This window comes from Musca autumnalis, unplaced genomic scaffold, assembly GCF_047663935.1.
Source record: "Musca autumnalis isolate F117 unplaced genomic scaffold, ASM4766393v1 scaffold_3, whole genome shotgun sequence".
Lineage (NCBI taxonomy): Eukaryota > Metazoa > Arthropoda > Insecta > Diptera > Muscidae > Musca > Musca autumnalis.
This window is the reverse complement of record NW_027411866.1, coordinates 194,622,917-194,637,709: the sequence shown is the minus strand read 5'-3', so window position 1 is coordinate 194,637,709 and position 14,793 is coordinate 194,622,917. Positions and strand designations below refer to the sequence as shown.

The 14,793-nt window shown below is 36.8% G+C and overlaps 1 protein-coding gene across 19 annotated transcripts in view; it reads left to right on the top strand.

Moving 5' to 3' along the window:
- Positions 1-14,793, top strand: part of Fur2 (furin-like protease 2) — a 719,646-nt gene that overhangs the window by 650,692 nt on the left and 54,161 nt on the right. For all 19 annotated transcript variants that reach the window (XM_073976168.1, XM_073976161.1, XM_073976169.1 and 16 more), the window contains 4 exons: positions 943-1,246; positions 3,195-4,328; positions 4,398-4,585; positions 4,662-4,818. In XM_073976168.1, coding sequence (XP_073832269.1) covers positions 943-1,246; positions 3,195-4,328; positions 4,398-4,585; positions 4,662-4,818 — 1,783 coding nt within the window. The remainder of the gene's footprint in view (positions 1-942; positions 1,247-3,194; positions 4,329-4,397; positions 4,586-4,661; positions 4,819-14,793) is intronic.

Here is a 14,793-nt window from a genome sequence, read left to right as displayed (position 1 = left end):
GCTGTGTTCCTTTACTTACCTGGGGTTACCATTTTTACCATTTGTTACCATTTTTAACCTGCAAAGCGTTCCTTAACCCCAAAAAGTGGTAAAACTGGCAGCAATTTTTAAGAGAGTGAGAGAGGAGAGACAGCTCGTATGCCTTTCTTTTCTACCACAGGCTACCAGACAAATTTCTGCAGGTAATAAATGGTAGAACTGATTTTTCGACTTTTGTTTGACGATTATTTCACAATGAAAAAAAAAAATGGACGAAAAACAGAAGTAAAAGTCGAACGCTGACAAAACTAAATTAAAAACATTGAAATAAAAGACGAAAGTTGATTTTTTATATTTCTTTTTGACATTGCTACCAGATCTACCATTTTTCCGTTCCTTTACTTTTCTGGTAAAAATGGTCATGAGAGAGCAATTTTGACTCTTTTCTCTTTTACCACTTTTACCATTAAAAAGGCAAAGGAACAAAGGTAATGTCTCCAAATTTTGGATGTATGAAGGTGTTTGGTTTAGGAATAAATTTGCCAAATTATATTGAAATCAGTTCAGATTTGGATATAGCTCCCCTATATTTCTGCTGATTTCATGTAATTTATGCACCAAACACGCTATGAATGTCAAATTTCAATGAAATTTGGAATGTGTGAGGAAATTGGGCCTAAAAATAAATTTGCCAAAATATATTGAAATCGGATCAGATTTGGATATAGCTCCCACATATATCCGATTTCATGTATTTGATGCACCAAACACGCTGTATATACCCGATTTTAATGAAAATTGGAATGGGTGACGAAAATTGGCCTACAAATAAATGTATCAAAATATATTTTACCTTATTCGGGGCAGCGAATCGCATCGGGTTCAGCTAATAAAATATAAAATATAAAAAATAGAAAATGTTTATATTTTTTCTAATTTAAAAAATATGTTTTTTGTTTCCAGGTGTCCGTATGTTGGATGGCAAAGTAAATGATGTTGTTGAGGCTCAAGCGTTAAGTTTGAATCCATCACATATTGATATCTACAGTGCTTCGTGGGGTCCTGAAGATGATGGTTCAACTGTAGATGGTCCTGGACCTTTGGCGCGTCGTGCATTTATTTATGGTGTGACCAGTGGTCGTCAAGGCAAAGGCTCAATCTTTGTGTGGGCTTCCGGTAATGGTGGTCGTTATACAGATTCCTGTAATTGTGATGGCTATACCAATTCAATTTTCACCTTGTCCATATCCAGTGCTACACAGGGAGGGTAAGTAAAAAAAGCCATGTGATATTTAAAAGTAATTTATTTCTTATTTTTCCCATCACAACAAATCTGTGTCCCGAGAATTATTCCCTTTCAATTTCATTTTCACTTCACCACATATATTTATCTGTCATTTCATATGGGTTATTAACAAGTCGTTAAACGTCCATTTTAAATTAAAAATAATAATAATAAATCCACTCAATGCTGCTGGTATTCTTAAAAAAAAACATTTCACACACACCCTCACATGATCCAGCTCATTATCTTTGTCCCATTTAATGTTCAGCCAAATTGCCAATGTCACAGTAGAAATAAAATGGAATTAATAAAACCAGGACTAAAATACTCTCAAATATATAAAATATTATAATGCGGTATTCCAAATGATTAACTGAACGCGAATAAATAAACAGACAAAAGCAAAAAAAAAAATAAATGCTGCTTTTGCGGGTGGCCGGCCAACCAAGTCCGCATGCGAGCTGTTAATGAATAATTATACCCGCAATCGATAATGTTCAAGTGAAAGCTTTTAACATAACCCCTAATAGGCGCAACCGCATACACGCACAAGTCTTCATACATATAAGCTATTATTTAATCTGTTGAAAGGCAATAAATATTCATTTACTAGGAATTTTAATACACTCACAAAAAAGCTATTATTGGATGCTACAAAAATTGGATACTTTTGTGGAATATTTTTAAGGATTTTTAAATTATTTTATTATAGCTCCGAAAAAAATTTCGAAACATCCATTATAATAGCAAAAATAGGAAATTTGGAGTGACTAAAAAAATTAATAATTGACAGACTTAAATTTTTCAATACCAATCAATATGACACGGTGCTCTTGAATCAAATTTAAATGGAAGGTGCTTACACCTGGGAAGTTTGTGCGGATTCTGAAACTAAAATGTTCATAGATGAGAAAAATCAAAAAACAAAAAAATCGCCGGAGCGCGAGAGACTGAAGAAAATGTTGTAGCTGTGACAATTTTCTACAAGATTGACCTTTACGGTATTGTCGTAGGTTTTACCATTTTTGAGATATTGAAGTTCAAATTGGGACAATGCATGTCATGAAGGGTTAACTAACTTTTAATGAAGACCGCTTACACAGGGGAAGTTTTTGTAAATTATGAAACAGCAATGTTCATAGATGAGAACAATCCAAAAACAAGAAAAAATCGCTGTAGGAATTTTTAAATAAGTCGCGATCAAAATTCACATTTATTCAATTCATTTTTTTGTTAGGGTTTCGCGATTTTGCTCGAATACGGCAAGTCTTATCGGCATGGGACCTGAGAAAATCTTATAGCTGTGAAAATTCTCTACAAGACTGGCTTATGTAGTTTTTCCTAGGTTGTACCATTTTTTTAGATATATAAGTTTAAGTTGGGAAATTGCAGTCATGACATTGTTTTATAAGGGGATGATACAGAATTGAATTGAATTTGAATTGTCCAAATTTCAACCTCTATATCTCAAAAGTTGTAAAACCTACGAAAATTTCGGTAAGGTCAATCTTGTAGAGAATTTCGATAGCTACAACATTTTCTTTATTCCCATTTTGATAGGACTTGCGGTTTCCAAGCAAAATCGCAAAACCCTAAACAACCCCTAAAAATGTCAACTTGAATCGCGATTTATTTAAAAAGCGCTCCGGCGATTTTTTTTTTTTTTTTTTGTTTTTCGATTTTTCTCATCTATGAACATTGTAGTTTCAGAATCCGCAAAAACTTCCCAGGTGTAAGCACCTTCCATTTAAATTTGATTCAAGAGCACCGTGATGAGTCACGTAGTGTTCTCTACTTTCTTTATATGTCCACTTAGAACTCGAAATTCGGAAGCAAAAATTTTAGAAGATTTTCTTTTTCCGCAAAATATTTATAATTTTTTCACATGTTTTCAGATAATAATTCCTTCTGTTTTTCTCTTCCCTTTCAGTTTTAAACCCTGGTATTTGGAAGAATGCTCCTCGACCCTTGCCACCACTTACAGTTCAGGCACTCCCGGCCATGATAAGAGTGTGGCCACCGTTGATATGGATGGTCGCCTGAGACCCGATCACATTTGTACCGTTGAACACACTGGTACCTCCGCCTCTGCCCCCTTGGCTGCTGGTATTTGTGCTTTAGCTCTGGAAGCTAATCCGAATTTGACATGGCGTGACATGCAGTATTTGGTTGTTTATACCTCACGACCAGCTCCTTTGGAAAAGGAATCTGGATGGATGTTGAATGGTGTTAAACGGAAGTATTCTCACAAATTCGGTTATGGTTTGATGGATGCTGGAGCTATGGTCTCATTGGCTGAACAATGGACTACCGTGCCGCCTCAGCATATTTGCAAATCTCGTGAAAATAATGAAGATCGTAAAATCGAAGGAACTTATGGCTATACATTAGCCACTCATATGGATGTGAACGGGTGTGCTGGAACAATTAATGAAGTTCGCTATTTGGAACATGTACAATGTCGCATTACTTTGCGCTTCTTCCCAAGAGGTAATTTACGCATACTCTTGACCTCACCCATGGGTACAACAAGCACCTTGTTGTTTGAGCGGCCACGTGATATAATCAAATCCAATTTTGATGATTGGCCATTCTTGAGTGTCCACTTCTGGGGTGAAAAGGCTGAGGGTAGATGGACTCTGCAAATTATCAATGGCGGCAGACGTCGTGTCAATCAACCGGGTATTTTATCCAAATGGCAGCTGATATTCTATGGTACTGCAGTTCAGCCAATGCGTTTGAAGAGTGATTTGGTCTCACAACCCATACGCGATCCTGTTTATACTTATCCCACAGAATCTGATTTGGGACAACCTATAAATACCGATCAATTTAGCAGTTTTTTAAATTTCCAAAATCTCTACACTGGAGCTGGTTCTAATCCGGAGCAGGCTGTTACCACTGTAGATGGTCATAATATACCCACACCTCAAAGGCAAAATGTCATGGCTGATTCGAACAATAAGCTGGTCTTACATGATTGTGATCCGGAATGTGATTCTCAGGGCTGCTACGGGCGTGGACCCACCCAGTGTGTGGCCTGTAAACATTATCGTTTGGATAAGTAAGTTGTCTTAAAAAAATCATGAAGTTATGTGAACAATTTAAATGTTTTCTTTCTACGTATTTTTAGTACCTGTGTCAGCCGTTGCCCACCCCGCTCCTTCCCCAACCAAGGTGGTGTCTGTTGGCCTTGCCATGAATCTTGTGAAACCTGTGCCGGTGCTGGCCAAGATAGTTGTTTAACATGTGCTCCTGCCCATTTGCATGTAACCGACTTGGCTGTTTGCCTGCAGGTCTGCCCAGAGGGTTATTATGAAAGTAAGTTGAAAAGTCTCACGGGGAAAATACTTTCATTTTTACCTCGTATTCATTGCACCATCTTCTTTTCTTCCAGATTATGACAACAAAACTTGTGTTCCCTGTGAAGCTAATTGTGGTTCATGTCAAGATCGTCCTGATTATTGTACATCATGTGAACATCATTTAGTGATGCATGAACATAAATGTTTCTCCTCCTGCCCCCTGCATACCTATGAAACTGAGGAATACAAGTAAGTACACTTGAGTTTTTAATACTCGCATTTTCCTCCTACAAGTAGTTTTATGTTTTATTTTTTTTATATATACCATCAAGTATGTGGGTGGTTGGTTATGGTGGGTGGTAGTGCTAGAAATTTTATACAACATTAATCTCCTTTACCTTGACACTTTTTTTATTTCGCTCAACATAATATTGCCGAGAGGAACTCAGCGAAATAAAATATATAAAATACTTTCCAATCACTTCCCTACGTTTATGGGTTGTTAGATGGAAAGCATTTAAAGATAACTTTAATATTTAAAAAGGAATAAATTAATAAAAAATAGAGCTAGAGTTAAATTTCAAATGAAGTTCGACAGTCAATTTGAACACAGGGATGAAAAGTAGGTACCATGTCAATGGTCTAGGAATAGAATAGGCATACACTCATTATTATGACAGAAAGTGTCTATAGAAGCACCTTTTACATCAGAAAGGGTCTATTGAAGTACAGTTTTTTAAACATGATCTATAGAAGCACAGTTTGTTTCAAACAAGGTCTATAGAAGCACCATTTATTTCAGAAAATATTTTTAGAAACACCATTTATTTCAGAAAATATTTTTAGAAACACCATTTACTTCACAAAGTGTCCGTCGGAGCTCCCTTTCTTTTAGAAAAGTGTCTGTCGGAGCTCCCTTTCTTTTAGAAAAGGGTCTATCGGAGAAGCACCCTGTCTTTTAGAAAAGGGTCTATCGGAGAAGCACCCTTTCTTTCAGAAAGGGTCTATAGAAGCACCCTTTCTTTTAGAAAGGGTCTTTAGAAGCACCCTTTCTTTTAGAAAGGGTCTTTAGAAGCACCCTTTCTTTTAGAAAGAGTCTTTAGAAGCACCCTTTCTTTTAGAAAGGGTCTTTAGAAGCACCATTTTTTGGAAGCACCCTTTCTTTTAGAAAGGGTCTTTAGAAGCACCCTTTTTTTGGAAGCACCCTTTCTTTTAGAAAGGGTCTTTAGAAGCACCCTTTCTTTTAGAAAGGGTCTTTAGAAGCACCCTTTCTTTTAGAAAGGGTCTTTAGAAGCACCCTTTCTTTTAGAAAGGGTCTTTAGAAGCACCCTTTCTTTTAGAAAGGGTCTTTAGAAGCACCCTTTCTTTTAGAAAGGGTCTTTAGAAGCACCCTTTCTTTTAGAAAGGGTCTTTAGAAGCACCCTTTCTTTTAGAAAGGGTCTTTAGAAGCACCCTTTCTTTTAGAAAGGGTCTTTAGAAGCACCCTTTCTTTTAGAAAGGGTCTTTAGAAGCACCCTTTCTTTTAGAAAGGGTCTTTAGAAGCACCCTTTCTTTAATAAAGGGTCTATCGGAACAATCTTTCTTTCAGAAAAGGTCTATCGGAGACCCCTTTCTTTCAGAATAGATCTATCGGAGCACCCTTTCTTTCAGAAAGGGTCTATATAAGCACCCCTATTTTTAAGAAAGTGTCTATCGGAGCCCCCTTTCTTTCATAAAGGGTCTATCGCCGCCCCCTTTCTTTCAGAAAATGTCTATCGGAGCCCCCTTTCTTTCAGAAAGGGTCTATCGGAGCAACCTTTCTTTCAAAAAGGGTCTATCGGAACACCCTTTCTTTCAGAAAGGGTCTATCGGAGCACCCTCTCTTTCAAAAAGGGTCTATCGGAGCCCCTTTCTTTCGAAAAAGGGTCTACCGGAGCACCCTTTCTTCCATAAAGGGTTGATCGGAGCACCCTTTCTTTCATAAAGGGTCTATCGGAACACCCTTTCTTTCAGAAAGGGTCTATCGGAACACCCTTTCTTTCAGAAAGGGTCTATCGGAGCACCCTTTCTTTCAAAAAGGGTCTATCGGAGCACCCTTTCTTTCAGAAAAGGTCTATCTTAGCACCCTTTCTTTCAGAAAAGGTCTATCGTAGCACCCTTCCTTTCAGAAAAGGTCTATCGGAGCCCCCTTTCTTTCATAAAGGGTCTATCGTAGCCCCCTATCTTGCAGAAAGGGTCTATCGGAACACCCTTGTTCTCAGTAAGGGTCTATCGGAGCACCCTTGTTCTCAGTAAGTGTCTATCGGAGCACCCTTTCTTTCACAAAAGGTCTATAGAAGCACCCTTTCTTCCATAAAGGGTCTATAGCATCCCCCTTTCTTTCATAAAGGTTTTACCGGAGCACCCTTTCTTTCAGAAAGGATCTTTCGGAGCCCTCCTTCTTTCATAAAGGGTCTATCGCAGCCCCTTTATTTCATAAAGGGTTTACCGGAGCACCCTTTCTTTCAGAAAAGGTCTATCGGAGCAGTCTAAAAAACAACCTTTCTTTCAGAAAAGGTGTATAGAAGCACTCTTTCTTTAATAAAGGGTCTATCGTAGCGCTCTTTCTTTCATAAAGGGTCTATCGGAGCCCCCTTTCTTTCATAAAGGGTCTATCGTAGCTCCCTTTCTTTCAGAAGGAATCTATCGGAGCACCCTTGCTCTCAGTAAGGGTCTATCGGAGCACCCTTTCTTTCAGAATGGGTCTATCGTTGCCCCCTTTCTTTCAGAAAGAATCTATCCGAGCACCCTTGCTCTCAGTAAGGGCCTATCGGAGCACACTTTCTTTCAGAAAGAATCTATCCGAGCACCCTTGCTCTCAGTAAGGGCCTATCGGAGCACACTTTCTTTCTGAAAGGGTCTATCGGAGCACCCTTGCTCTCAGTAAGGGCCTATCGGAGCACACTTTCTTTCTGAAAGGGTCTATCGGAGCACCCTTTCTTTCACAAAAGGTCTATAGAAGCACCCTTTCTTTCAGAAAGAGTCTATCGGAGCACCCTTTTTTCAGAAAGGGTCTTTCGGAGCCCCCCTTCTTTCATAAAGGGTCTATCGCAGGCCCCTTTCTTTCATAAAGGGTTTACCGGAGTACCCCTTCTTTCAGAAAAGGTCTATCGGAGCACCCTTTCTTTCAGAAAAGGTCTATCGGAGCACCCTTTCTTTCAGAAAAAGTCTATCGGAGCACCCTTTCTTTCAGAAAAGGTCTATCGGAGCACCCTTTCTTTCAGAAAGGGTCTATCGGAGCACCCTTTTTTTCAGAAAGGGTCTTTCGGAGCCTCCCCCTTTTTTCATAAAGGGTCTATCGCAGCCCCCATTCTTTCATAAAGGGTTAACCGGAGCGCCCTTTCTTTCAGAAAAGGTCTATCGGAGCACCCTTTCTTTCAGAAAAGGTCTATTGGAGCACCCTTGCTCTCAGTAAGGGCCTATAAAAGCACCCTTTCTTTAATAAAGGGTCTATCGGAGCCCCCTTTCTTTCATAAAGGATCTATCGGAGCTCACTTTCTTTCATAAAGGGTCTATCGTAGCCCCCTTTCTTTCAGAAAGAATATATCGGAGCACCCTTGCTCTCAGTAAGGGTCTATCGGAGCACCCTTGCTCTCAGTAAGGGTCTATCGGAGCACCCTTGCTCTCAGTAAGGGTCTATCGGAGCACCCTTTCTTTCACAAAAGGTCTATAGAAGCACCCTTTCTTTCAGAAAGGGTCTTTCGGAGCCCCACTTCTTTCAGAAAAGGTCTATCGGAACACACTTTCTTTCAGAAAGGGTCTACAGAAGCAAGCTTTTTTCAGATAGGGTCAATAGAAGCACCCTTTCTTTTGATACATCATTTATGTTAAAGAGGTTTATCGAAGTCTTCCTTTCAACAAGGGTCTATAGAAGCACCATTTACTTCAGAAAGGGTCTATAGAAGCACCCTTATTTTCAAGGTCCTATCGAAGCATGTTTTCTTTCACAAAGGGTCTATCGAAGCACCATTTATTTCAGAAAATATTTTTAGATGCACCATTTACTTCTGAAAGTGCTATCCGAACACCCTTATTTCAGAAAGGGTCTATCGGAGCAGTCTGAAACACAACCTTTCTTTCAGAAAAGGTGTATAGAAGCACTCTGTCTTTTAGAAAGGGTCTATAGAATGAACCTTTCTTTAAAAAAGAGTCTTTAGAAGAACCAGTTCTTTCTACAAGGGTCTATAGATGCACGCTTTCTTCTAAAAATGGTATTTCAGAGAGGATGAGAAGTAGTTTTATTTAATTTAATTCATTTCATAACATTTGTAATTTACATCAATTAACATTTCACCATATTACTTAATGCACTCCATAATGCAGTTGAAGGTCCCATCAAGGGAGTTAGTGAGGTGTACTTTATTGTAATGGTAGTGGTGGTGGGAGCAACAACAAGACCCTCATTAGTACATACTGCTGATGTGTACCTCTTTCGCCGTTTTGTCATTACCGTGGCCGTAAAGCCACACGAAACATCATTCCACTTAATGTTTCATCTCTTTTTCTGCTTCTTCTTCGTCGTCATCAGCAACTACTCAGCGAAAAAATACTTGAGATAAAGTTTCAGTGAAGCAGCAATACATGTTGCTGGTTTTTCTTTTTTTATTATTTTCTTTTTTTTTTTTTTTTTTGCTCTACTCATTTTATGACAACATTCTAATTACTATGAAAATGTTCACACTTCTTGTTGCAATGTCATGTTACACGTTAATGAGTGCACAAGAGCCGCTTTGGCAGTATGTATGTACATTTGTATGTACGTACTATCACTGTACAATACGTGTTCAAATGCATGTCTTACATATTATCTGAATTACACTATCATGTAACTATTATTATTGTTGTTGTTATATCTGTAAAGCGAAATCTCTACCACTTGTCTAAGGGTTAAGTAGTGCCACAGGATAAATGTTTAGCAAAAAGTTTATTTGTTGACAACATTCAGTGTGTTGTTTGTGTTGCTGCTGCTGCACACAATTTGTTACAGCTGGTTGAACTAGAAAAAAAAAGGTAGAAAAATTACAGAGTAATGAGATATAGAGATTTTGAAATTGATTGGTCTCCAAGGTCTTTAAGATATGTTATTTTAGGTTTAATTTCGAAATGCATTATACACATCATAAATTGTATAATAGACAGGAAATTTGACACTTCTGCTAAGAACTGGATATTGACCCTTGAGAATAGAATGTTAAATACCTCGAATCAGCCCACTTCTTTGGTTTAATCCTCCAGCAGTTAAAAATATTCCCATAGGTAAGATGTATTACTCCAAATAGAAGTTTTTCACTTTTGGAATTTGTGTCCGCATTTTTGGGAGTTATGTTAAAACTGCTAACATATTTCATCATACTCAGAAACCGACAATATCATTTGATGCAATGCTAAAACATATTTACCTTAAATATTATTTTCAATCATAAAGAATATCAAACTATTGATCGATTTTCAAACTAATTTATGTTTTACGAATAACTTTATTAATTTCCTTGACAATGTAGGTATATACAAATTTTTGGGGATCATATGCATTAAAATATATATTTTGTTCTTCTTGTTAAATGTGACATATTTACCAAATTACCTGTCAAAACTTATAAAACAAGATGTCACTCAAATGCAGTCATTGCTGATTGTCATACGGATGCATATTCAGAGAGAACATGTTCAAACAATTTATGTATGGAATGGAAATTCAATAAAATTTGTGTAAGGACATTGGTTTTGAGGGAAATATGGTTCAATTGCTTGGGTCTTTCGACTGTTTATTTTAATACAAAATTTATTTTCCATCAATATTGTGGTATGTTTCTCTAATATAATACAAAATTTCTTCGAATTACTACACAAATGTTGTCTCGATTCGTCTCAGAGAAACAGGTCGTCAAGATTTGAGTTTTGTATTATAAATGCACCCAAAAAATAATATACATACATACATATGTATTTAATATTGTTGGTCGCTAGAAACATATAATTTGTCATTCCATCCGTAATTACACCACTGTGCGAAATTTTCATTTCCCATAAATTTGCTTGTTACTGCGTACACATTTTCCGTAGAAGTATGTATGCATACACATAAGTACGGGTCATCAGCTACAACTAGCAACGAATGATGTCAATGTCCACCACATGTATGTATATTGCCATTAACTATGATGGACAGAGAGTCCACACATAGATGGAAATCAGTTAACGGGAGCAAAAGGATTGGTCTCCATCATTTCCAACATACAAACATATCTATCCACAACATTCCATGGATCCATTCCATTATGTCGTTTTCGTTGATTTCAATACTTCCTTTATAAGGGCTTGTTGGAACGTTGTTATTCTTTTACAAGCGTACATACATTCGCATTCACAAACATCATATAACATACATATCGTGAATATTTACATGAAGTCAATTACAATGACAGTGATCACTGCTGCCATTGATATCATGGAAATCATGGTAATGTGTTAAGACACTGTAATTTATGTACACTTTAGTTTGGACCACGACGAAATGTTAGTTCTTCTTCGAAACGTCCTCCATAGAGAACGAGTAACCAGTCTTATTCATTTTTATCTCGGCACTTGTCCCTCGCTGGGTACACTGACTTATGCTACATTTACCATGTAAATTCACAAAATAAATTAACTGTCAATAGTTGTGTATGTAAGGATGTTGGTGTCCATTGATGTTCACTTTTAAACCAAAGAAAATACATGTCACCAACAGCCATACTTGCAGATAATTGAATTTCTATAACCGTTGTGGGTATACGTGTATTTGTGTGGTGTTTATGCGTTGTATATTCGTACATAGTTTGTTAAACGCTCTGATGATAAGGGCTAATAGTTTAATGTTATAAGTAAAAGCTTAAAATAAAAGTGCTAAATTAAAAAAAAACCTTTAAGGACAATAGTCCAGATAAAATAGACATGTGTATAAGGGGGAAATTGCAAAAATTCCCACACAGCTGAATTTTGGTGGAAAGATAGATTTTGCTATTAGAAGTAACGTCTTAAAAGTCCCCATTGATCTCATGTGTGCAAATGATTTCATTCGGGCTTAGGGGTCACTTTTTGGGGGCTTCATTCAGTTTTTTGAATTTTTTTCAAAAACGGTAAGACCAACGAGAAGTCTACTAAAGTACAAGTTGTAGGCTTAAAAATTGTCTATAAGAGTGTTGCTTATGACTTTTCAATAGAAGTCACCATTCTTGAGATATCGTGATATAAGTGTCAAATTATATAAGTGGGCTTTCGATTACACAAATTAAATGGACTATTTTTGCATAAAATGATTCTAACATGGAATAACACGGTGCGCCTTAACTAAATTTAAATGAAAGGTGCTTACACCTTGGAAGTTTTTGCGGTTTCTGAAACTACAATGTTCATAGATGAGAAAAATAAAAAACAATTAAATCGCGGTCAAAGTTCCCATTTTTAGGGCTTTTTTAGGTTTTCGCGATTTTGCTGGAAACCGCAAGCCCTATCGAAATGGGATTAAGGAAAGTGTTGTAGCGGTGACAATTCTCTACAAGATTGTCTTTTATGATGTTTTTGTAGGTATTACCATTTTTGAGATATAGAAGTTCAAATTTTAACAATTTACTGACTGTATCGTCTCACAAAACAAGGTCAGGACTGCAATTTCCCAAATTAAACTTATATATCTCAAAAATGGTACAACCTAGGAAAAAATTACTAAAACCAATCTTATAGAGAATTATTACAGCGAAAAGGTTTCCTCTAGCCCATTTCGATAAGACTTAACGTTTTCAAGCAAATCGTGAAAAACCCTAACAAAAAAAACCTAAAAATGTGACCTGAACTTCTATATCTCAAAAATGGTAAACCTAGGAACAAATCATAAAGGTCAATCCCCTGGAGTATTTTCACAGCTACAAAATTTTCTCTAGCCCCATTTCGATAGGACTTGCGGTTTCCAAGGAAAATCGCGAAAACCTAAAATAAACCTAAAAATGTGAACTTTGACCGCGATTTATTTAAAAATCCCTCCAGCGATTTTTTCTTGTTTTTGGATTTTTCTCATCTATAAACATTGTTGTTTCAGAATTCGCGAAAACTTCCTAGGTGTAAGCGGTTTTCATTCAAAGTTAGTTAAGGTGCACCCTTCATGACATTGTTTTATAAACAATTTGAACTTCTATATCTCAAAAATGATAAAACCTACGAAAATACCATTAAGGCCAATCTTGTAGAGACTTTTTACTGCTACAACTTTTGCTTTAATCCCATTTCGATAGGACTTGAGATTTCTAAGCAAAATCGTGAAAACCTAAAAAAGACCTAAAAATGTGAACTTTGACCGCGATTTATTTATAAATCCCTCCGGCGATTTTTTTATGCTAACGAGGGTATATACACTTTCATTCGGGCAAAATGTGCCTCATCGAAATAACGGTTTTAGACCCCAAGTATGTTTGGACGAAATGTGTTTCAGACAATTTGGAGTCGATTGAGCAATGTCCGTCCGTCTGTCTGTCTGGCTGGAGCGCACGATAACTCTTGAACGGATGAACCGATTCGGTTCAAATTTTGGCTTTCGTAATATTTTGCCCAAACTTAGTTTAAGTTAGAAGATTTGCTATGTCGGTCCACTCCTTCCGGTACCTCCCCCACAAAAGTTGGAAAATGTTCGGAAAATTTGTGCGCACGATAACTGTTGCAGGGAGTAACCGATTTGGTCCATACTTTGCCCATCGTAAAATGTGTACCAAACTTAGATAATGTTTCAATATAGACTCAATCGGACCACTCCTTCGGGTACCTCCCACACAAAATTTCGGAAAAGTTCAGTTTAGGGCCATCTCTCGAATCGCTCTGATTTTTGTTTTAGCAACTTGTATTCACTGTCCTCTATACGACGGTAGCAGTTTCATTAGGGGCAATTCCATACTTCCTGAGGAAATAGCCTGAAAGTTGCAAAAAAAAACCTTTAACACCGTGTGAGGTGGTTGGAGCGTTGCCGATTCGGTCCAAATTTTGGCCTTAGTAATATTTTGTCCAAACATAGTTTAACTTTGAAGATAAGCCATATCGGTCCACTCCTTCAGGTAACTCCCCTACAAAAGTTCAAAAATGTTCGGAAAATTTGTTCATACGGTAACTCTTCTGATTTCTGATAAGTTCACTTTAAGACCTGCTCTCGAATCACTTTGATTTTTGTTGAAGCAACTTGCATTCGCTGCCTCAATTACGATGGTTCCCTGAATATGTGCGTATTTCCCATATAAGTGCATATAAGTGATGTGTTTTTTACAACCGCTACATCTGAAGAAATGTTCCTTCTAGGAAAACATAAAGGTTAAACTTGTAGGGAATTTTTCTGTCTAAAATATTTGCCCTAGTCACTTTTTGATTAGACCGACCGTTTTCAAACAAAATTGGACAACCTAAAAAATCCCTAAATTTCGAGCTTTGACTTTGGGATCGATGGACACTTTTAGAACAGTGTTTCTAACCGCAAGCCATAGCTCGCCACCAAAACTTAGCTTTGTGGGAATTTTTCTCAATGTCTTTTTTGACTGGTCTAAAACTGACAAATTTTGAAACATGTTTGTAAATGACAAATTTTGAATTTTTTGTCCAGTAGTGCGATTATCTAACACATGTTTTGAGTTACCGACAAAAATCGATAAAATTAAAAAGTAAAATTGTGAATGAAAATTTCAAATAAAAGTTGACAGCACTCTTGCTATCGGTAGTACTTTACGATAACTTTTTTATGGTCACTAACTTATCGAAAAACATCGTTAATTACCGAAATTAATTAATTTTAATTTTACCGATTTTTGTAGGTAACTCATAAATGAGAATTTCTCTACGGGAAAGTAATACTCAAACAAGATTTTAAAGATTAAAAAAAAAATAAATATAATTTAGTTCTACATTATTTTATCTATAATATTGTCTGAAGAAATTTACATAATACAAATAAAGGAAATTTTCGATAAATACATTCAGGAAATTGTTGTTTTGTATGAGAAAACTTTCGATATTTTGAATTTCGCATATCACATCATTAGCATAATGTTTGTATTGTAAAGCTATGGTTATGAATATTAATGTGAAGACTTATTTTGAAATAGGTATAGAAAGGTGGTAGCATGGTAAATGAAATTAGGTGGTGGCATCCGCATATTTTAATATGTTATGCCAAAAATGTTCTTTATGCTGTTTGGG